Here is a 25,313-nt window from a genome sequence, read left to right as displayed (position 1 = left end):
CAGGTTTCTGTTAAGAAAGGCCATGCTCACAGGAAAAAACAAACTGCTGCAAGCAGACAAGCTGCAGACAGTTTGGAGCAGTAACTGTTAAACCTGGGGGCTGTCCTGCCCTTCCCACGGCACTTTGAATTGTGCTCATTCATGAGCCTCAAGCCCAAGTCAGGGAGGTCTGGGAGTGTGGATGCTCTGCCTGGCTGGGATCTGAAAGCAAACAAGTGTCTTTTCTTGGAATCAGGAAAAAGCTGGCATTTGTGCATTCTAAAGCTCTATTTAAGACCCTTGATGGAGGCATCCCATTTTAAAGGAGGTTGCAGAGTACACAGTCATTTTTGATAATTTTTTTACACTGTATATATTTAGTAGTGTTTTATATCTAGGTAGATCAGGGCAGGTCAAGGTATGTCTTTATTTCATTTTATTTCCCATGTTAAGGGCCCAAGTAACACATCTTGTTCAATGGCTACCTATGACAGGAAAATAATTTCACTTTAGTAAGTATGTTTTGTTTTGATCATCAGGTGTGACCCAAGCTGTGAAACCAGTTGCTATCCTGTTCTAGAAGTGAGATATTCAACAATGGACTTGTTCTTAAAGAGGACCCAAGAGAGCATTATCAGTCTTTAGCAGTTGGATATAGTTTTGTTTGGATTTTTGGAGGATTGTTCAAACTCATTCCTTCAGAGGAAATTAATGCAAATATTTGGGAAATTGCTGGAAACCTGACAGGTTTTTGTTTCTTTATGGAGGTGAATAGGCAAAAATACATCCTGAGAGGGCAGAAACATTGGCACAGTAGTGCTCCCTAATGGAGCCAACAGTGTACATGCACTGGGAAACCCCACACCCAATCTGTCAATGTGCAGGAAGGCACCATGGACTCAGTGACCTTGGGAGCATTCCATGACTCCTTTGATTTAAAAGAAGGAACTGTCCTGTGTCTTCAGACTGGTATGTCAGACAAACAGGAGTTTCCACAAGGATCTGTCTCTGGGTGTGGAGCGAACGTCGAATGCTCATCAGTGAACACGAGGCCTGGATGTACCTGAGCTGCAGGAAATGATGGCATTGAACAACGGAGGTGCTGCTCCAACAGTCATAAATACAAAGGCTCAATAAGGATCCTTCACTATTGTGTGATACTTGCGTAAAACTCTTCTTAGGCATAAAGATGGTGACCTTCAAGTATTAGAAATTGGGACTCTGCATGATTTAATCTGCTATTACATATACTATTATGCAAATCGTACAATTGAAGCATTTTTTAATTTTGTGAACATGCTAAAAATCTGCAGGGCTTTTCCTGATTCCATACTTGTAGATTTAAGTTTTCCTACTTTGTTGATAAGCTTTTGTTCTATAGTGATGTATTTCCTAATAACACAAATTTCCCCTGGTGTCAATATTCTCATTATTTCTTTCCTTAGAATAAGGCAAGATGCTACTGCTTCTCTCATTCTGCTGTGGAAGGTCACAAGCACTGGGTTTAAACAGTGTTCCCTCATCGATGGCAGAAGTGTCACTCTGCTCCAGGCGCTGGGTGGACTTGTTCTCTCTGAGGAAATGCTTGCATTGGGGAACAACTACTTTATTGGTGAGTAACATGCTGACCTTCTGTCCATCACCTCTCAGTGACAGCCCATGGCTTACCCAGCATTAGAGGAACAAAAGAGCAATTCCTTTACTGTAGGTGATGCTGAAAGATCCACATGTGGCATTGAGATCACGTTTTAGACATTGGTTCATTCAAACCAGGGAAGAGTTAACATAAATTCTTACACAGGTGGCACCATTCAGTTTAAAATCTAGATGGTCACTTTTGCCTGATCCCTTTAGATGCTGTAAGATATTTATATGTTCTGTTTTAATGACTGTAAAGCTTTAGGTGAATGCTACAGTATGTAACTGAATGCTTGAGGTGTTCCTTTGTCAGGTATTGTGTCATGGGATACTTGGTGGGGAAGCTTAAGTCTGTACACAGTTAAATTGAAAAACTATATTAGAAGATCAGATTTCCTGTTATATTTTAACAGTGTTTATTTGCATTACTTTTTTATTTTCTAGTTTTGCCTCTGTGAATATGAAACATTGGAAATATACTATTTGTTTCATTGGGCAATCAAATGTTAAGCATCTTTGTGTAAGGAGTTGTAATGAAAATGGGCTATGTTATTTTTAAGTGTATAGGAAATAATACTGATTTAATGCAATATTTGTGCATAGATGCAATAGACTTAATTAAATTGAGATTTCTGGGCAGATGTTTTATTATACCAGTGACATGAAACCAAAGTTATTGTAATAAAAGCATTTGTTATTATCTGCTTGAAATGCTGTATATCTTATAATGAACTATAAGCTGCCACAACTGTTGTTCAAGGGCTTATCATGCTCATAAATTTGAAATTAAAAGCACTCTGATATAGGAACTTTGGGACAAATTCCAAATGTGTGGCTAGTACAGAAACTCCAAATGCAGGGACAGTGCCTTGTTCTCTCCTTTTTGAGCTATCACTTAGCAAAGATACTGCTAGAAGGTTCTTAGTATAATAATTTAATTCTTGTCAGCAGTGATTTCTTTCAGTGATATTTATTTTCTTCAAATGAGTTTCCAGTTTAGTTTTTTTATTATTATTCCAAGATACTTAGTTTTAAGCCTTTTTTCTTTTTCTTTTAATCTAGTTTTGCATTTAATTTATCAGATATAAAGCTACGCTTATGTAGGTTCCTGTGGAATAAATTTTTGCACTTGCCTTGAGGAAGTTAATGTACATTAAAAGCATCCTGCAGACAGGATAATTTGTAGCTTTTACACACTCGTGAAAGTGCCTGAAGGCACATCTTGTTTATCAGCTCTCAAAGAGAGGCCTGAGTTGCTGTGTGAAGGCTCCACTGGGCTGTGCACACCCTACAGTGGAGCCCATTAATTTATTTAACTAAAAGGTATGTGCTGTTACTCTTTCATAGTTTGTCTTGTTCTTCTTGTCTCTGTAGCTGCCTTTCTGTCACTGGGATTCTTACTTTGTATTTTTTATTGTGTGCTGGGTAACACACACAATAACATTTTCACCAAAATGTACCTTTCCCTTGTTGAATATAAAATGGGGTCTAGGTCAAAAAAATAGCTTATTTCGTGCAGTGCAAGTTTTCTGAGACCTCTTACTTTAGTTCCATGTGGGTTTTGATATTTTCTTTGGTCTTTCTTTTTAATTTCCTGATAGTGAAATTCTTTGTAGAATTTCCCACTTGCTGCAGTGAATTTGATTTATGTAAAGAACATGAATCATAAATGTGTTTGCATGAACCAGCAGGGAGGCTCCAGGAGTACAATGAGATGTTCGTGAGTAAGAGTGTCTGAGTGCTTAGTCAAGATGAATGAGGTTAAAGTGCATTTGAATTTTTATAAATCCTATTTATTTTAGCAAATGGTTGGATTAGCTGTAGTGCTTTTGAGAGAAAATGAATATGAAACATTCCTTCTGCATATCTTTCAGTCTTGAGGTGGTGCAACTTTATACTATCAGAAAATCAGGTAATGACAGAATTCAACTCTTTTCTGGAGTAAATTATTTTATGTGGCCTTAATTTAGTTATAGCTTTTCCCAGAATTATTTTCTTTATAAAAATGCTTGAGCAAAAAAGGTGAAATGTTAAAGCAATGGAGAAACTGAAACATGAATTTGTTAGTTTAAGAAAGAGAAAACAGAATTGCCTCTGAATTTCCTTCCCAATTTTATGGAAATATTCTCTTTGCTTTCTGTCACCAGTTTTTGTCCAGTAAAGTGTCTTGGGTATAAAACTTAAAAAGTAACTCAGTTACTTGTTATGAAAAATGCTGAATGTTATCCTAACTCAACTGAAACCCATAATTCTGCCAACGCTTACAGTAAAATAATTAAATCTTCAGATTTGATCCAGATGTATGGGAGCGGTCTGTGAGTCTGACATGCCTCACAAGTTTTTAGATTTCAGTCATTTAGTTTTCAATAAGATCACATGAGTATGTTTTTTCTTACAGACAACTTTCCATATGTTTCTTGATATACATGGCAAGTTTGTTCTAAGGTACAATGAATTAAACTGGGTTGTTATGTATAAAAAAGCAATAATGAAGCATGTACTTTATTTCATGCTATTTAAGCTGGAACAATAGGAGGCCACAAGATGCTGTAGGAGGCAGTGAACACAGAGTCACAAAGTATGGACCATGACAGTCCATATATTTACTTTATATAATTTTTCCCCCCTTCTCCCGCTCTTTCTCAGTTTTTTCAAGTGAGATTTTAAAGTTTTCTTCTCTTAATTGGTGAATTCTGTACAATGGCATTTTTTTATTGTTTAAAAATTTTCTAATTAGAACTGCAAAAGTAAAATGGGGAAGATCTGATTGGTGGTGTTTTTTATTTGATTTGTTTTTTGAGGGTGTATCTGCCTTTTTGATCTACATCTTATTTGAGTCATTTTTGAGTCATTTCTCACTGTGTTGCCTCCAAGTATTTTTATCAAAAAGGTACTTTAATTACCTCTTGCACATCTTTCCAAATAAGTTATTTACGTCAAAGATAAAACATTTAGGGAAATACTATTTGCTTTGTGGTACCTCGTGGTGACACAAGTTTCAAGTTGTTTAGACAAGATTGCAAAGCCTCAGAAGTCAGCAGCAATGTGCTGATGTGCTGATCACGTGGTTTGGGGCACGATGTCTGGAGTTGGGGAGAAAGCTGTGCTGACATCTAAAAATAGGCACTTCAGCACCGCTCAGCCCAGACAGGACCTGCCCTGCGTGAGAATGAGGGAGAGGGGAACACACTGAGGGAAAAGGGCACTCTGTGCTCTGTGAGGGGTTATAAAATGGCTGCTGCATCTGCAAACAGTCCCTTGCAGTGCAGGACAAGAATTGCAGTGCTGTGATTATGCAGCATGGTGATGTTGTTAATGTACAGTGTTTGCTCGGTAAAATAAGCCCTGGGAGATGGCAGAGAGTACTGACATGAAGACTGGCTTTTACCTTCTCTAACACCTTCCATGCTTTGCTCAGAGTATTTTTAGAATTTCTTTGTAAACTTTGATACTACACGTGTCAGTCTTTTAAAATGGTTCATTATATTTTTTTAGAAAGGGTGCTCATTAGCCAATGGGATAAAAAGAACAATATGGTTCACATTTTAAAGTGAAAAAGCCCCTGAAAGTATTGACTCACTCAGTAGTTTAAGTGGATTAGGAGTAGGATGAAGCACATGACATATCTCAAGGTGGCTTTTAATGCCACGTTACTGCTGGACAAAGGCAATCACTGCCTGGTTGGTCTGTGGTACCAACCAGGTGAACTTCATCCCTGCTCAGGGTTTGCAACAGAACTGTTTCATATGATGCCAAGAGAATTTAAAAGTTTTGTGCCCAAATCCAGGACCTAAAAAAAAAAAAAAGAGTATTTAATTGAGGCTATTTCTGAATAGGAAATATTTTTAATATCTGTACAGCAGAGTATCTCTTCTGTGGACTGCTATGCATGGGTATCATGATTTGCCAAAGAGATGGTTAGAAAGTGAAGCAGGAGGGAATTAATAATATCTTTAGACAAGAGATGGCAATTACGGGTTCAACATTTAAAACATTAATTCATGGAAAGTCTGTCTGCCTTTTACATCAATGGAGTTATAGATTCATACTATTTGTCCCCGTGTTCTTTAAAGTTAATGAGTGATTCCTGGATAAACTATTTATTGTATTTATAAAATGCCTCATCAGTGTTCGTTTTAGTTGAGGATCTTCATATATTGAAGCAATAATGGTACTAGAACATCTCAAAATGAGTTAGCTGCAAAGCTGTGCCTTGTTAGAGTCACACACCTATTCTTCATTGCAATAACCTGAAAAATTGAAATCAGATGAAATACATTTTACAAATCTGAAAAAATGAGATAAGGGTTCCCTGATGCACTGTCAGTTTGTGCAGGAGCGTTTCAGGCTGAAGTTCTCATGAATGCTAATGGCTTACAGCTTGGGGTCTCTGTGGTGAGCTGAAAGTGCTGCTTGTGCGTGTTCTGGGGGGAATGTAATCCACTCTGCATTGTGCACTTTCTGCTTTCAGGGAATAATATACTGGATTTTGGTACATGTATATATTTTTCTATACAAGCTTCTTGAAAGTGCATAAGATTGACCAAACTGATGAAATAATAGCTCTTTTGAGAAAAACAGTGCACTAACATTTTTCTTTAAAGAACAAAAATGGCCTTGCTGAAGGCCTTTAAAGGACATTTTCAGCCTGTGTGGCAATTCTCTCATAAATGCTGTATGATTTTTTGCATGCATTTCTTTAATCCAGGCATGCAGTCATACTCTGATTGAAAACTGAAACATTAATTTTGAGAACACAGGCTGGTATCAATATACTGAAAAAACCAAACCCAACATATAGTAAAAGCATTAAAGTACTTTTCTTTGTACTAGCATTTTAGAAGTTTTACAGTGCTTGAAGACCATCTCTTTCTTTTGCAAGTCAGTTAATTTACCCTGGCACTAAATTAATACCTGTTCACTAATGCAACAGTTCTGCACTTCAGGTGTATCAAAAAGTACACCTGTGGCTGAGAGACTTGCAGTCAGTCAGTCAGTTCCAATTTCACACAGGTTCCAGTCTGGTTGGAACACGGTACAGGTACACCGGTGTGGCTGTACTGATAGCAGGGTATATTTAACGGTCCACTTAACAGCTTGTAAACAAACCACCACAGCTTCCCCAACCCCTCCAAAGAATAGGAAGATTGAGGAACAATTCATGGAATTATAGAATATTCTGAGTTGTAAGGGATGCATCAGGATCAATTATCAAAGTCCAGCTCCTGGCCCTGCAGGGGACCATCCCCAAGAGTCACACCCTGTGCCTGAGAGTGTCACCCAAATGCTTCCCGAGGTCTGACAGGTTTGGTGCTGTGGACTCTGCCCTGGGAGCCTGTTCAGTGCCCAACCTCCCTCTGGGGAAAGAACCTTTTCCTAATATCTAACCTAAACTTCCCTGGCACAGTTTCTTGCCATTTTCCCTCCCATACCAGTACAAAATTCCATATTGCATGATTATTACTTAGTTCTAAGAAGTGTTTTTTTGGGGGGTTTGGGTGTAATGTAGAGTGAAGCTGGCAGTGCTGTGTGCAAGCAACCTATTTCCTTTCTTTTTCCTAATAACATTAAAAAATGAAATTATGTTTTCAAGTCTCTATCATGGCTTTTAGCATATTATTTCTGTTGAAAAAAACCTGCTTCTCATCAGCTTTCATGATAAAATGTTGGAAAAATTTCTTTTCTGCCTTGGTGTTCCCACTACTGAGGCGGCAATGATGGGAGCTCTTTCAGAAAAACAGTAAAATAAACAGTTTGGTGTATTATTTTGCCTTCATTTTCCCATAGGTAATACGTTAAAAAGTTTGTATATCTAAATGTAAAAAAAAAGCGCTTGCACATAACTTGAAATGACTTGCTTTTTGACTGTGTGCTTTATTTAGCACTTCCATGATGCTGCTTCAAAAACAGCTTTCATGAGATATTGCTACATTAGCTTTTTAGCTTATTATCTGCTTATAAAATCAGAGGAAGAAGTTTATAAGCAAAATTTCTATTTCTCAGATAAGACCTTGCAGATAATAAGGTAGAAGATTTAACATTTATATGAATTAATATTTTATCTGAATAGAAAGTAAATCCTCCAGTGCAATCTTTAAATTATAATGCTTATTTTCATCACAGCAAACAAAAATTGATGTAGGCCAGGCATATAAGCTGGTTTTATCCAAGATGCCCAGCTTTTTAGATCAATACAACTAGCTGTTTTCTTTCCTATCTCTGTTCTGGGAACTTATTTACTCTTTTGATGCTCTTTGGTTATTTATTGAACCTCCTTGCAAGACCTCATCATGCATTAGCAAGTGGTCACCACTAGTATGACTGCAGCTACAGTGAATAGGCAAAATGAAACAGTAAAAATCCTAGGTGAAAAAGAAATAATCTAGGGAGGTATTTTGAAACAAGTCAGTCTTTTCTAGTTCTTTTTGTCTGGATGTAGAATTTTGGTTTAGGAGGCAAGTTGTAACTGGGGCTTTGGGATGTTGCATTTTGTGGTGTTACACACCTTTAAACATGCACACATTTCCATCAAAAGAAAGCAGTTTGCTGTGTCTTGAAATTGTTTTCACTTAAACAAAAAATTAAATAGGACAAATTTACTTCATAATAGAAGATGTGTGAACTGAGTTCAGTGAAAGCCACGTAATGAAGTACTCTGGCTTTAACAAGTGTCAGCAGAGCATCTGTGTGAGCTCCCAGCCCATGGCATATGTGCAGGCATTGGACTTAACCTTCTTTCAGTCTGGACTGAATTAAACCTCCCTGCCCATGGTTGGAGTGTTGGGGCCGTGTGTGCTTGGCCGCCGAGCAGGAGGTCTGTGAGCAGCCTCGCTGGTGGGCACTGTGGGGCCGCTGCTCCAGCTCAGGGGGCTCTCATATTCAGTGTGTGATTTGCCTGGAAGGGCCCTGTGTCTGCAGTGCTGAGCATCCTCCTCAGCTGACTATTCCCTGGGGTTCTGGGCACAAGAGCTAACCTTGCAGAAAATGGCCTTTTGGTAAACAATAGCAGCAGTGGAAGTGCAACAGCAAAAAGGTGCAGTGATGTGCTAATTTCAATGATTTTTTTAAAAGATGGCCTTGTAAGGCAAAAAATGAAGCGTTCAGTTGAAATCCGAACCATTCTGAAGAATGCTGTTGGCTTATATAAGAAAGGGCTTTAAGGAATGGTTTCTTCATAAATGTGATAAAATAAATATCCTGTCCTTTGTGATCACTTTGCATGTACCTCATCAAACAAGTAAGTAGATCTGAACATTAGACTTTTTACATTGTATTATCTTTAAAGCCAGCATGTAAATAATTTTTACTCCTTAGAGTAATCTTTAATTGGTAAAATATCAAAATTAACTTTTATTCATCGCTACTTCTAGCAAGTGACAGTGGGAAATTATTTTTCTAGCCTGTCTTTGGAGGTTCATCTGCTCACATTTCTAATGCTTGGTGAAACACCTTTTGTTTGTTTATTTAATTTTAAGATTTCTCTTTCTTCAAGTATGACTTTTGTGACCAATTCACAGTCAAGATATTTGTGTTCAGCTGATCACATGGTTGTTTGCACCGTGAGATCTTGGACAGTCTGCTTAGCCTGATCTGTGAAATAAAGATGCCAGTACGTAATTGATGCGTTATGCAATGTCCCAATGTGAGGACAATGAGGGGCACATTTTAATAATACTTGTAAAATGCTTTGAGATGTTCAGCTAGTAGTGTAAGATACTGCAATGTGTATTGAAAAGTAGGATAGCCCCTCATAAAGCCTCTAAGCTGAGGTCACTATAGATATATCTAAGTGATCCCTCAGTCACTGTAGGTACCTCCCAGCCACCCTTCCCATCCCATCTTCCACAGCTCCCCTTGCTGCAGTCCCAGGCACATCATCTGATCCCACCACACTTACCTGCTTTTGGGAAGTGTGGTATCACAGACTCTGGTGGTCTACATTTATGCCCAAAATAGTTCACTGACAGTTGGCAGCATTGTTGAAATGCTGACAAATAAGCACATAATGGGAAATTGTGATACAGGAAATCTTTTAGAAGATTAGCCTTGTCATCCTTCACTGTGCTTTCACCATTATTTTGGACTGTGAGCAGAGTCCTTGAAGCTGTTGCAGAAAGTCACTCTCTGAGCTACTGTCACGTCTCCTTAATAAGCAATATGCAAATGGTTTTGTAAATGTACTCTTGCTAGCTAACTATTTCATAGTTCTGTCATGGGGTTTTGGTCCAGTAAAGCTATTAAGTTGGGTAATTGTTTAAGTAACAATGAAATTCAGAAATTGCTATTTGTTCTAGAGGAAATTTAATGAAAGTGTGTTTGAGGATTTTTTTATGCTAAGTGGATTCAACTTGTTTGCTCAGTTCATAAATACATTTAAACTACCAGTCCTGCAAAACTATGTGCTGTTGTTTCCCAAAGTTTTGGTAATAATTTTCTGCCACCCAAATTTTGCTTTATGATCCACCAATGTGACACTGTCATTGCCAGCCTGCCTGGGTAGAATTGCAGTTATGTTACTGAGAATGTAACTCGACCAGCAACACACTTACCTTTAAGGGATTGTGCCTGGGAAGAAAGCATATGCTTGATTTTAGGTGCCCAGGCTGAGTTTTCAGTGTTGGTAGCAAAGAAAGAAAGCATATCTATTTTTAACCTGATTGTGACTATGATATCAATTTGGAGAGGAAAAAAATGCCAACAACAACAAAAAATTCTTTAAATTTCTCTTTCATGTGAATTTTTGAAAAATTAAATCTTTGAAACAGTTCTTAAATTGATTCATAAAATCTTTATATACTTCCAAAAGTAATATCCAACCAAGGCTTCTGTGGTAAAGCACAGTAACCATGCTGATCTATATAGAATTTGGGAGAGTTGTACCACCTATAAATAGTGCTATTTGTGGACAAAATAGCAATTCTGTTATTGCAGCTGTATTTTCGTATCCCCAGATGCTGTGTTGCCTAGCAGCATCATTGGAGAGAGATCTCAGATGTTCTGAGCGGTGCTGATGGCACTGAAGTGCTGCATCAAAGATTGAGAATGGCACTGATTACCTGTTCCTCGCTTCTTGTTTCTGCTTATGTGTGATAATCACCCTGAGCAGCCTTGGAAAGGATTCCTGACCCATTCTTCAGATTCTGTGAACAGTATTGGTGTCGGGGTCCTGAGGGCATTGATGGGCCTTAATGATCCTGAGGATAAGGGCCATGGAAATGCTGGTAAATGTTTGTTCATAAGTCAAAAGCAGGTCTTTGCTACTTAAACTTGTAAAGGTAATTTTTTTCAGAATCAAATACATCACGAGAACATCTTGTTATGCTTTTTTATTTCTCTAAAATGAATTGAACATGATTTCTGTGAACAAGTGAAGGACTGAGCTTGCTTAGATTTGCTTGATGAGTAACTATTGGAGATTATGATACGCAGTGCCATAAGAGAGGGAAATTGGTTTATATACTTAAAATCAATTTACTACTTGATCCCAAGATCCAAAAGGACACTGAAGCTTGGTGGTGATTAGACTCCTGTTTTGTAATTTTCATACTCTTAAATGTTAGCTCTATCATATGATGCATGGACAGTGTGAGTGTTATGGACATGAAATAATGTTTGGATAAAACTTGGACATAAACCATTTTAGGAGCAAGAACTAGAATTCAGGTGTCCCTTTCTCTTTTCTTTCTTTTTTTTTTTTCTGATGAGTACTGTAATCAAAATAGAGTTCCCTTTCTTTCATGTCTTCCTTTCTTTAAAATATTCTTATGTCTGCAAAGTTCAATGGCCACAGAAGAAAAGGTTGAGCATATTGGCCACTCTGTTCAGCTTGCTGGGTAACATTTTCTCCTCTCATGTGAGACAGATGGTCAAACAGAACATTCCTCTTGGCCCTTTCACACTTTAGGTTAATTCAATGACTTTCCATCATCTGTGGATGGACTGTCCTGTGGCTTCTATCCTGGGCCACTAAAGCTCTTAAGCTGTGGTTCGATATGCTCTGGTGACAGCAGAGATGTTTCTCGAAGCTGAAATCTGCTCTGGAACTATTGTGGCTTCAGTATGTGCTGCATGAGATGAACTGAAGGTGTGGTGCAGGCACACCAAATGCTGCTGCTTTGCTCTTGAAGGACTGACACTTCTTGTTTTAATTCTGTTTGAATAAATCCCAGTTTCCCATTTTCCAAATAGTGAATGTTTGACTCTGTTGTACACTGGGAATGGGGTGGAGAAATTACACCACCTTATTCCAGGGCCCTTTTTTGTTTTCCTACCCCTTTTGTCTTACCAATGCCCTTGGTGTCAGGGCTGTATCCTGGGCAGGGAAGCTGTAGGCACTTGGTGTCTTTGAGAACTTCACTGCTTTGCAAGATGTTGAAGTTGGCTACTGACCCCAAAAGCTTGTGGTGTGGGAAGGTGTTGAGAGAGAAAAAGAGAACAGATGGAAACTGATAGACATCCCAGTGCTGTCTCATTTCCTTGGGAAACCAGGCTAAAAATAAGTTAAAGACTTGAGGACTGATTCTTCATTGTGAGTGAGTGCCCAATCCCCTTGGCAGTCATTCTCACTCATCCAAGAAACCTCTAGGTAGACTGAAAGACCTATATTTTTGTGAACTGGAACTTTAGTGTAGAGAACTATAATTATAATCTATTATTTCGGCCACAGGTGAATATCTGTTGGAATACATATATTCTCTGTGTGGTATGTTGAGAAATACATTTGAGCCAATAGCAAAAGGCAGGTGTTTGTGTGTGGCACAGCTTTGGGTACAGACCAAGGGTTGGTTAACTATTAGCAGTGAAGTGTTATGCCTTTCATTAACATTATATGCAACAAGATAATTATCTTGGTGGTCTATTAGCTTCAGTCTTCCTTAGTTTGGCTGTCCACTATGGACCAGTTTGCTGACCTTAGAAGGAAGGCATTGCTCAGAAATGCAGCCTGTAAGGAAGCAAATCAGTTTGTGTAGTCTAGGAAGTCTGCCCTCAATGTTCAGGTAGTGGTAACCTGAATGGCATGGTATGATCTTTCTGAAAGCACCTGGACATAATGCTGGCACTTACCATCTTTTGTTTTGACTTCATTCCTTTTTAACTTCCATTCTTAACTTCCTTGATGTGAGTGAAACAGGAGCATACAAACTTTGTGGTCCTAGACATGAGTAGGTGAATCTCCCAGGCAGGCACGAGCTGTAGTGTATTTTATCACACATCCTGCCAGTGAAATCATGCAGGCATTTCTCTGACTATCAGATGTGCGTGCACAAAGCCTGAAAATGCCTCTCTGCAATCTAAATGACTACTCATATCACGCTGTGATTTATTAGACTTTAGAATTGTTTCCATAACATTACTGTAAATAACTTAACCCTGAATTCTGCAGCTAAAAATGCTTTGATGTCATTATGTTTTAACTGGCTTTAGAAAACCAGCAAGGCTGAGCTGAACAAAATTACCTTTTGATATAAACTGCTATAATGTTTTTCTACAGACTTCAGATGAAGGTAGCTGTAAATATGCTTCTGAAATTATTCTCCTACCTAGAAGTTAAAAATAGAACTGAAAACTCACTCTAGTTCAGTTGCTGTTATGGGAATTGGGAAAGAAATTAATTGAAGTGCTATGACCTGAGCTAAGCAGAGAGTTATATTTAGATGGTCAGATAAGCTGCTTTTAGCCATAAAACCTAGAGATCTCAGAAAGTTGTGTGCGACTCCTGTAGAGTGAAAGTAAATATCCATGTTTGTATTTCTCTAGTATTTGGAAATGAGGTGAGATAATTAGAAATTACAGGAAAATATGTGGCGTTCCAGTGAGAATAATGATTTTTTTCCTGTGGTTTGCCGAAGGGCTTTTGATACCAAAATAGTAACAAGATTCAAAGTACAAAGGAGGTTGATTTAATATTTCTTTAGGGAACTGTCCTGAAGAATATGTAACAATCTGCTTCAGACAAGCAAATGTGAACCCAAAGACATTTTCTAAATACCACATTCGTCCAAGCATTCACGTATAATTGCAGGACTGCCAGTGACAATTGCATTCAGTTGTTAAAATAATTCTGGCTGCATCTTTGAACAGATGGGTAAAAATGGGGTATGTATTGAGGCCAGAATAAATTGGCCAGCTCTGAAGAGGTCACCAGATTACAATAATCTTCACTAGCCAAAACAGACCATTAGACATTTGGAACTATACCCAAAACATTTTTTTTTAAAATCTGATCCATTAGAATATTTAGCTAACTTGTAAAGGCTGTGCTCAAGCTGATGACGTCTGTGTTGGACAGGAGATTTTCCTCCTATAGGATTTAGGGATCATTTAGGGTTTAGGGATCATAGACAACTAATTGTTGAGAGAAAGCAGCATTTTAGAAAGTGAAATCTAAAAATGAAGAACAAAGAATGGAAGTATTCCATATGATTTTTTTATGGAATCTGTAGAATTAGTCATGCTTGACACTTCTGTATGCAGGATGTAAGTAATCCACAGCTGTTCTGAAGGAAACTTCACTTGAAATTCTGAATGTTTCATGAAACTCTTGTTTATTCCTGTTCATGATAAATACTTTGTTGTACTAATTTTTTTTCTGCTTGACTAAATGTTGTGCTATTTCCAGCCTATAATGCAAGATACTAGACTGCATCTTTGAGGCTCCTTAGAGGTTCAGGCTGTAAATGGATTTTAGAATTTAAAGTGGAAAATTTTAGAAAAAAACATTGGCATACATTTCTTGCATCTATTTACTGACATTCTTTTAAAAATTAAGGATATTTAAATTTTTTAGAACAATCCATTTTTTTGCCTAAATTCTCTATTAATTTTTAAAGAAAAGAATAATCCTGCAGTGGTTCTGTGTCTTTAGCGGTCCATACTGGAACTACAGTCTGAAACCCTCTGGAGTCTACCTACACTAAGAACAGGGAAGTCAAATTTGGCAATTTATGGAGGGATCTTTGATGGGTTATTCTGCATCTATTCTGCGCACAGTATATACACAATACCAAACTCACCCATTTTATGTCAGCACACATTCCTTCTGCCACAAGCTCTCCAAACCAAACAGGCACACATGGAAGGGCTGCAACCCAGGGGTCTAATGCCTGTGCTGGAATAACACAGTTTGAGCACAAGGCAAGTACAGGAGCAGGGGCTATATATTTTGAGAAGAACTCTAACTTAATTGTGTATGTCATGGGTTGTGTATGTGCCCTATTTTATCTTTCCTGCTGTCCTTTATTTTATTTTCCAGATATGTCTGTTAGGGGGGTGGCTGATAGTGATGTTGTTAAGCTCCAACTATCAGTGTTTTTAAGTCCATGCAATTACAGCTGCTAGCCAGAGATTCCTGAATTTCCCTCTTCCTTGTCAAATGTTCCATTTTCCTGTTGTGTTCATCTCTACCTGCTGTATCCCCTTTAGAGAGATCAGATCAGATGTTCAATAATGCTTGCATTGCAAATACACACAGAAATGCTGCCAAGTTGTGTATGGATATTCTTGTGGCTTTCATAAAATCAGAGCCAAAGCAAATATCCATCTTTTACCAATGTAATGAATCTGTGTGCATTTTAGCTCTGAAGTAACTTTTATGAATCAATTTAAACATATTTATCCACAAAATTTGATTTTGATGTTCCTTGTCATTAAAAAAATTATTTTTTTTAATTTATCAGAAAGGTAGTGGGCATAAACATTTGATTATTTGAGACCTAAGAATTATTTCAGATCAGGACTCTGGAAGTAGATCTGTTTCACCATCCTGCCTTTCTTTTATTAATCAATATAATGAACATTTGTCTCCAAACTCTATTTTGATTTGTATTTACATCCATTGAATTTAGATAGGTGTGTATTAAGTATGAGCAATGTTGTTCTTTGTTGACAGTTTATTTCAAATCAGTTTTATTTGTTCATCTAGCTGCAGAGCATTAATATGTATGAGTGTATTTTGTCATACAGTAAGACTCTTCTTTTTTTTAAAAAAGGTTTCTTGAATGATTCAGTGACGAAGTGCATTGTGGCTCTGCGCTTGACTGTGATAGTGAAAGTCAGTACCTGCCTGCCCGTGGGAAGCCATTCAGACACCCTGCCGTGTTCAGGGAAAGGAAAATGCATCACCAAACCAGAGGAGGTAAGGGGACCTCACTGAGACCTTCCCGTGGTGCTGCAATTCCATGATAATATCATTATTAGGGTAAATTGTCCTCGGTCCTCTGAGCGTGTGCTGAGCTGTGTCTCAGCTTCTGAAGCTCACAGGTATTACAAGATAACAATACATTTATTTGCTATACCTAAAAATCAAGCACTTGAAGTAAGAAAATAACAAATACTAGATGCAAAGATTCATACCCTGCCCTGGCAATAAAACCAATTATTCAGATTAGGTATGAAGAAGTTTGTACTGCATCTTATTGTCATTATAGAAGAATGTTTCCTTGTGGGAAAAGGACCAGGTGTTGGACACTTGGGATCCCCAATCTCCAGATCAATGTGTTCTGGTTTAAGTCTTCAATCTTGTTTTGGTCTTAGGTCTGATTTAATCTAGTGCTTATCTCTGCATGTCTTAATAATTGGTCACTCAGAGTACACTGGTCAGTGCAATGGAATTATCTGAGCATAATTATCAGGAGAAACAGAACAGAGTAATTTGGTAATGCTTGGACATTTTCCTCTACGTGTTTTTCCCTTATGTAATACCACACTGAGAGATTGCCATGTCAGTTCCATGGGCCACTGTGGACGTTTTGTGTGATTTAGTAATATCAGAAAATAAGAATCAAATCTGTAAAATTTTCAGGCTGTGCTCTGCTTTTATAAAACCAGGCAGGCCTACTGTGATTTAGGTCCTGTATACTCTGTTACCTTCTATACATGCTATTTTTTATTTCGTGGAATGAAAGTCATGTACAGCACAAATATGCGCAGTTAATCTTTGGTTTTATTAATATTCATTTGGGAGATAAAAACAATAGTAACTGTTGAGTAAATATTAACAGCTGTGAGCCTGCTCTGAGCACAGAAAATTTGGCATATTTAGTGAATTCACTTCTAGTTCATCTGCTACCATTTTCTGATTTAAATTCTCAATAAGCATGTTTGATAGAAAAATGTTTTGAATTGTAACAACAATAATTAAATTGCTACAGTAATGTATATATACATGGCATTGCTAACATCTGGAATAATGATCTGTTTTATTCCTCAAAAATGAATTTTATAAAACGCTTGAGGTAATGTATGAACATAATTATTGCAAGATGGGTTTAGGAATAAGTGCTACTCTGCTCTACCAGCTGGCTGATATCCAGATAAATTATTCATTCAGATACAGTGTTCTATTTCATAGTCCAGTTTAGTTTTTCTGCTTTGCTATATTTATAATTTTTATTTTATAAATTCAGCATCTTGATTTTGATTTACGTAAGTAGTATATTCAAATTTGCTATGTGTAACATCATATTAAAATGTAGTCTTTTTCCATTTTTTATCATTTTGAGAGTTAAAGCCTTTGCTAAATAGCCTTATTTTGTATATTTTCTTGTTGTTTGTTTTTATCACTAATTTCCTTCTCTTGTTGCGTGTCATATGTCACAAAATAAGACTAAATAATGTCCTGTATCTATGCAGAAGAATTAATTTTCTGTATTAAGAAAAATGCATATATGGCCTTTAAGAATTATCCATGTGTTAAAAATCTTTGAGACTTAGCAAGTAAAGTAAAATTTTCTTTAAAAAGAAAGACAGATTGACTTCATGGCAAGAAAAAGGAGCAATTATTTCACTCAGAAGATTAACCAGTATGTCCCCCCTTGTAATCTTGACATTGAAAAATGTATGTGCTAAAACTGGAACTGTTGGTGATAAATGAGCCCCACCTTGTGCACATGTAGTATGTTGTTTTCCCTGGAAACAAATGGAAAAATGTAGGACCTGTTCTTGTCTTTCCACTATTCTTTCTCTGAACCTAATGTCAGGAAATGTGTTAAGGCAGTGGTTTTGATGGAACAGGCATTAATGGCTGTGGTTGGCCCACACCCTGTGGCTGAGCTGTGGGACACGCAAACCGTGTCCAAGTCCACTTCTGAAGAGGTGTCCATCAGTTAATAGCAGTCAGAGATCTGGAATTAGCAGTATTCTCCATATCTCTAAATATAATATATAAAATAATATATTAAAAATCAATGTAAATATATTTGTATGAAGATATCTAAGTATATTTTCTCTTCAAATATTATTTTCTTTAGAAATGTGATTGTTTCTATTTACAAACTGCCTTGAACAAATGAGGATTGCCCCCAGTGATCCTCTCGAGTGCCATCACACCTGTGCCAGGTAGCCTGCTGGGCTGGGGTAGCTCACTGAAATCTCAGATACAGTGACCAAAATGTGGATAATTTGTGTCCAGCTTCCTTCTCCAGGGAAAATGAAAATCCATGCTGTCTGTTTGACCGCTGTGTTTGTTTGGATTCATGAGCTTTCTTTGCTCTTTAGCCTGTTAGTTGCATAAGAGAATTTATTCTCAGCCCTGAAACTGATCCCTGCCCAGCATAAGGTGTGTATTTCATTAAGTAGAATGTTTTTGTCATTGTTTAACTCAAAGTATGGGAGATATACCCCAAAATATCTCAATTATTTCCCTAACGATGGAGGAAACACCTGCCAAAATTACTTGCTTGACATGTACAACCATTGTGTTGGTTTCCCAGGGCACACTTCTCTTTGAAGAACTCAAATTTTAATTTTCTTTAAGTTTACAACTCACCCTTTGTGATTTGCTGTTTGGTTTTATCTATAATGCATTCTGGTTTGCACAATCTAGTCTTGCAGGATGCAAAGCAACTTCCTAGGAGAATGCATAGAATACCTAATACCATGAACAATCTCAGAGCTCTGCTGGCTCTAGTCATTGCTTCCAGTGCCAGGAAGATTTATGCTTGTCTTTGGGGCTTTATGTACTTTATAGTTTTATTTCAAATCTAGTTTAATGTAAAAGAATGTAGGAACACATCTGCTTAATGGGCAATGTGAATGTAATTAACAATCTGCAGTGGTATGAGCGCAGTGGCAAACTGTTACCCAAGGAGTGCATACGGCCAGGAACAAATGGGTTCTGGGCTAACCTGGCATCTTGCACAGTTTTTACTCATTCCTTACTGATACATGACTTCTACTCAGCCAGATACTTTTTATAGAGCATGGATATGAAAAGCAAAGTTTTAATGCAGAGTTTCTTTTTCAATTATTGTTGCTTTTGAAAGTAACATAAAATGCACCACTTAGAACAAAGTTCTGTGAGGTGAAGCTGAGTCCAAGGGATGCCTTCTCCTTCCTTTGTATGAACTTCGTACCTCTGTTCTGCTGCCATGCTTTCCACTTGTCCACAAGGGAGGCAGGAATGTGTCAAAAGTATAACACTGGTCTTGGCATCATCACAATATAAGTACAACACTCAGATTCGTATACTCAGCTTTACACCAGAATGAGTTGTCCTCAAACCAGTTAGGTGTTAATGGAAGAGAAAAATCTTGGTATTAACCCAAAGGGGAGAGATTTGTCTGATGTGAATTTCTGACTTTGTGTAGGATTTTGAAGTAAACTTTGGCCATCCATTCATTTTGAATGCCTCAGCTTTCCTTACCTATGAGGATAAAGTTGTTTCTTCCACAGATTGCTCTGTTCCATAACTTCCACTCTCCCATGTAAAATCTGGAAGAGCTGACTGTGTAAACATGAAATTTTATTGCTAGATTTAGAACCCATGAGATTTACCCCAAAATAACTGGCTTCTTACTGCTCAGAGAAATAACATATTGAACTAAATAACAATGGTTTCCATGTCCTCTTTGTGGACTAGGGGCTTTGGGGTACATATATTTAATTATAATTTGTAAAAAGGCAAATTATAAAACCCCCTAATGTATACCTCAAGGCAAGCTGCCCTGCATGTGGACTTCTCTTCCTAAATATAATATACTCCTAAATGCAAAGTATGTAATTATCATACAGCAATGTTTTGCTCAAATATTCTAGCAACTCACTTTGAGTTGTAATAAATACTAAAAGTCTTTCTCAGGAAGCAAAAACTTAGACATTAATTTTGTTCTGGTCATCTTAGCAGTTTCTGTACTATAGTAAAAAAGTGCTCATTACTCTCCTTTACTTAAAATAGGAAAAAAGTACTAGATCCCAACTATCTTTATAGTATGATATAGGTTGAATAATAGATTGTTAAAAATTTTATTTTCTTGCCATCCAAAATGATATATGATAGATTTACACTCTCTTAATCCAGCAGAATACTCAGATGAACTGTTCATTGGTAGTAAATGGGCTTGGAGTTCTTTGGTAGGGACATCAGTACCTGTGTTGTGGCAGTGTGGAGCTGGTTCTTGGCTTAGTTTTCCTCAAATATGGAAGTAAATGTTAGCTATTCAGGAAAAAAATAATAGTATCAGTTGGGGGAAGTGACAATAACACCTAATCTCCACAGAATGACTTGTCAGCAGCTCAGAACTGTTCTCTGTCATTAAACGTTTTAGTCTGAAGTGTTACAAAGCTTTTCTTCTGCAGCTTTCAAACCCCATTTTGTTAACTACTCTTTACGGTAAATTGATGCCTACCTCCAACTCTTAGAGAGATCTCTGCATTATCTGAGGTTTTCTTAACTTCCCATTTCGTCAATATTGTTGAAGCAATGACTGATTGTTACATTGTGTACATACTTACGTTGTTATAATGAGGTTGTAGTGCAGGCAGAGCCACCCCGTTTGTGTCTCTGCAGAGGCTCACATGAATTGTCTTTAAAGTAAGTTACTGTGCTCTGTGAGTATAATAATTTTGACTCTGTTTTTCTTGCCTGACTTTCCTTTCTGTTGAACTGCAGCCTTGTTTGGAAACCTGTCATTTCTAATATGTGAGATATTCAGAGCTCTTTTGTGAAGAGACTTGGGTAAATTCCAGGCCATTTATAGACTGTACACTTAGCAAGGACTTCTGGCACTCCTGATAAATAACATACCCATCATTTTGAGTTTCAGAGATGTATCCTATTGATCCTTGTATAACTCCACCACTGATGTATTTGTAAGGAATATTGAAATCAGAGGCTGAGTAAAGTTTTTATTTATGTGAAGATGCTTATTTTCTATTTAAGCCACAGCTGTTTATTGATATGAAGCAAACAAGAGTAAAAGCAGAAGATCCTCCTCTCTTTGTTTCTAGTTCCATGCACGTTCTGTGCTCTGCATTACAATGTTTGTGTAGCCCTAATGATCTGGCTTTGAAACGTGAGAGTGAGTGATGTTGCCATCTAGTGTTTAATGAACAAATTCAGATAGATATTTAATCTAAATCTGTACTACAGATGGGAGAACTTTCGTTGCTTCTTTTCTTTGCGATTTCCTTGGCCAAGTCAGTGACATAAAGATTTTTTAAATCTAATTTTAATTATTTTATTGCTAATGAAAATGTGCCATATCTTGCCTTTTATGGATATTTAAACCCTCAGCAGGTGTAGTGGTCTTGGTTTCCTATTAAGCAGCAGAGTTTGGAAAAAGTGATGAATACATTCAGAAGAAGATATATTTTAACAAGGCTGAAGTGGAGTGTTGCTGCTGAAGCACCACTGAAGTGACCCTTTGGGAGCCAGTCCTGCCCTTCACTTAAGGGGTGCATATTTATAGCAGGATTTTTTTCAGTAAATCTGCATATTGCTTATCCTGACAGTTGTTTCAGCCTATAAATGTAGTTTCTGGAATGGGAGAGAAAATTTATAGTGATTTAGATGTTATGGCTCTGATCCCAGCCTCCTTGTCTAGCTGAAATGACTCCACATCATTAAAAATTTTAGCTGAAGAATTAGGTTTAATATTTCAAAGAGTAACTCTGTGCAGTGGATGTATTTATGGCAGCTATTGTTGTGATGAACAGGAAAACCAAACATCTTTGTTCAGCAGCGTTAAATGAAAAGATAATCTTTGAGAATTTATTGGGAAGTACATATCCTGTTTGTTTTTAGGCAACATTTTTCTGTGAGTGTGAAGATGCCTACAAGGGTTTCGTGTGTGAGGAGTTCGATGCCTGTCAGAGCCAGCCCTGTCAGAACAACGCCACGTGCACCGACGGAGCGCAGAAACACGACAGGAGCAGCTTCACCTGCAGCTGCCTGCCCGGTAGGTTTGTGTTACACACTGAATTATGCATTTGTGCTTTGACACTCCGTGCATACCTTTTGCAGAGCAGTGAACTGTGCAACTTCAGATACCAGGACAGATGGAAAACACAGCAACGTGAGGACAGTTTCTAAAAGGCTGCAGAGAGTTCTTCATCTGAAAAGTGCCATTGGAAAAGGCACACATCTGAACCATAACTTAAACAAGGGAATTGTTCATAACTGATAGAACTTCACCTATGAAGAAGACACGAGCAAAATTTAGTTTACATCAGCTTTTTCTTAAAAGGCGCCTTCTTTTCAGTTTTCAGATTTTAAGTATATGGTAAAACTATCTGCTCAATAAACATGTTGTCCTTGTGACTGGTAAACTCTTCCTGTATGTTACACCAATCAAACGGAAGAGAATTCTCTCTGTGCTGTGCAGTTCTTGGGCTGTTCCTCAGAACTGACTTTGATTTTGAAAACTTTAAAAAATTACTTTTCCCACCAGAATTTGTGTCCACACATAAAGTAGTGAGGAAAACGAACTGTTTTCATTTAACTTTGAATTTCTGAAGAATATTCATTGCATATGGAAAAAATATTAAAGAAAATGATAGATAAATGTTTAATTGTCATAAATGTTTCCAGATACAAGTTCCAGAAATATCTGTATGTGCATATGATCATTTCCCAAACTTTGATAGAAGGAAATGTTATGAAGTTAAGTATCAGCACAAAATGCAGAGGTGCAGTGACTCTTAAAATGCCTCTCACCAGAAAACTGTTGTTTTTTCCACCTCCGTGGTGCTTGCACAGCTCTGCATTCCTGGCCCTTGCAACATATTTGCTGTGATGCTGTGATATTCCTGAACCATATTGTCTTTCAGATGGACGAAACATACCCCACAGATAATAATAGGATGGGACATCTTTATTTTTGTAGATCTGTCATAAAATGTTATCTCTGATGAGTTTTCCTGCAAGCTGTAATGACCATCACAGGAAGATTCTTGTAGTGAGCTGCAGAGCAGCACAGTTGTGTCTGCCTTTCTGTGCCATGTTCTTCTGGATACATGTTTTATTCTAGGATAATTTTTAACCTTCACAAACTTGGTAACATTCAAAGATGGAAAAAATTTTAAATGAGTCAAGCATATTCAGTACTGTGTTAGGATGGACAAAAATAATCAGCTGGATGTGAGAACTTGAAAAACTGTGAAGCCTGTAAATGGAGTAAATCAGTGGATGTAGTATTCTATAATACTTCATTATTGGCTAGTTTGAGATCAATTAGAATTACAGAAAATCACTAGTTTTCCAGAGAGAGGCTGGAAATTGCCCTCCAAGTGCCTCAACCTGGTCCAGAGGACCTGCCTTGCGAGACTACAGTTCTGGCTTTCAACCTCAGTAGTTTTCTCCAGTTTAGGTGCTTTCATGGAATCCTCTTACAACAAACAACAGTTTCTTTTTCCAGGTTTTGGATTGCAGAGAATAGACTTATAATTCAGCTCTCTATAGCAGATAGAAGTGGAAAATACATAGAGAGGAAAGTCTTACAGATCCTTTTCTGTAGTAGTGCTCTAGCAACTGCAAATACAACAATTTGTGTAGACAGCTATTCTATGGTGATAACAATAGATTTGAAAAGGTATGGGTATTAATCTGCCCCAAACACTCATGCATTTTAATTTTGATTGCATTAAACAATTATTTAATAAAAATACGATTTTTTCCCTCCCGCTATTGTTTGATTTGGGTTTTTTTACCCTTCTTTTCCCTTTTCCTCACCCGCATCAGCAAAATCACAGACTAGGAATGTGCTCTGTCTTACCTTGGGGTCTTTGTCTTCTGTACCTGTTTCTAGCAGTGTATTGGCAGTGTCACCTGATCACAGCTTGCTAGTCTTTAACACCAGCCCTTGAGATAAATCTGCTTGTTGTGGAAGATATTTATAATTTTATGTAGGATTCTTTAAATAAAAACAATGTGTGTATGTGTAGCATGTAGTTTCTTCTTCAGTCATGCACTCGAGATAGTCTCTTGGAGGTAAATAACAATTACGAAAGAAAAATGTGTGGTATTTGTTAAGGAATTTAAGTTTGGAGTGTAGAATGATTTTGACTGTATTTTTAAATTTGTTCATTTTCTGGGGATGTGTTACAGACATCAGACATATGGAACAAAGCAGACTTATGGTCAAATAGTACAGTACACACAATCTGTAGCTTGTGAACTTATAGGAGCTTATTTGGAGGAGTGTGCAACTGTGCTGAGCAGTTCTTCACAGCTCCCACTTAAAATAAACACTCTTTTTGAAGCCCAGAAGTAGGAGAAAATGACAGTCATTCAGCATATGCACAAATAATTCATAGTGTCAAGTTCTGTTAAAATCTTGCTAAAGATTATTGACTTGAGATTCAAGATGTATTTGAAAACCATCCCAAAATGACTTATATTTTGGTTACATGGGTGCTCATGAGGCCCCAGCACCTACCTCCATTGTACTAGTGCTGTCAAAATATTGCTATTGGTAGAATACAATTGATACAAACTCTACTACTTATTTATGTTTCTCCAGTGAAGTATACATTTTAATTAGAAATCTCATTTTATAAAAAAAATAGAAGACTGTCATGGATTCTACCGCTTATTTTGGTTAATTTGGTTCAAGAAAAGTAATGTTCCTCTTTGGATGTCTAGTAATCCATTTGGTGGTAAACCCTCATTTTTGCTCTCTTTTCTAAATATTGTTTGTGTTTGTAGGTTACACCGGAGAGCTGTGCCAGTCAGAGATCGATCATTGCCTCCAGCAGCCGTGCCAGAACGGAGGCACCTGCTTATCCAGCATTCATGGATTCAGTTGTCAGTGCCCAGAAGGTAAAGAGCAAACACCTCATACTAACTGTTGTTTTGTGGGGTGTATTAGCCTAAATTTTCAGTTATCTTTAAAATTGTGCCTTAGCCCATAATAGTAAGCAGAAAAACGATCCAGACAAGAAATCCTTGTATGATCAGCAGTAGGATATGACGTGTGGTCGGAGCTGTGTGTTTCAGTGTGTCTGTGGTGCAGCAATGTTTATTTCTTCTACAACAGGAATCAGGTTCCAGCACTCTGAGAAAGGTGAATTTGAGGAGACTCAGGATGTGATCTGATTTTGATGTTGTCCACTAAATGTGTGAGAAAAAGATGCCTCTCTTGCAGTTATTTGCTCAGTTCTGCGTATGGGCCAGTTGGCTAAAATGTGTGGAAGAGCAGTAAGTCAAAACTAAAGGAATTATTTCAGTCCCCCATTCTCCTTTCTATTTGGACATATTCCTTTCTGGACATGAAAGCTATTCATTGATCCTCACTGGTAAACTCTGTGAATGTCACTCTGTGAGACAAGGACACCCCACTGCCTGTGTGTGCTTTCGTAACCCTATGCTGACTTCAATGACAGATGCCAGAATTGTGCAGCAAAGATCATCATGAGTGGAAGCTTTCAATTATGAAGCCTTTATTAGTTATTTATAATTAAGATTAGAGCTTTGAACTAAT

The 25,313-nt window shown here is 37.5% G+C and overlaps 1 protein-coding gene across 1 annotated transcript in view; it reads left to right on the top strand.

The window, feature by feature from the left end:
* The window catches only part of DNER (delta/notch like EGF repeat containing), a 113,598-nt gene that overhangs the window by 53,735 nt on the left and 34,550 nt on the right, over positions 1-25,313 (top strand). Inside the window, exons 4-7 of the mRNA XM_071566641.1 lie at positions 1,425-1,591; positions 15,606-15,751; positions 21,638-21,791; positions 24,539-24,652. Coding sequence (XP_071422742.1) covers positions 1,425-1,591; positions 15,606-15,751; positions 21,638-21,791; positions 24,539-24,652 — 581 coding nt within the window. The remainder of the gene's footprint in view (positions 1-1,424; positions 1,592-15,605; positions 15,752-21,637; positions 21,792-24,538; positions 24,653-25,313) is intronic.

Source organism: Pithys albifrons, chromosome 11 (genome assembly GCF_047495875.1).
Source record: "Pithys albifrons albifrons isolate INPA30051 chromosome 11, PitAlb_v1, whole genome shotgun sequence".
Lineage (NCBI taxonomy): Eukaryota > Metazoa > Chordata > Aves > Passeriformes > Thamnophilidae > Pithys > Pithys albifrons.
The sequence above is the reverse complement of the archived record's forward strand: the minus strand, read 5'-3'. Positions and strand labels throughout refer to the sequence as shown.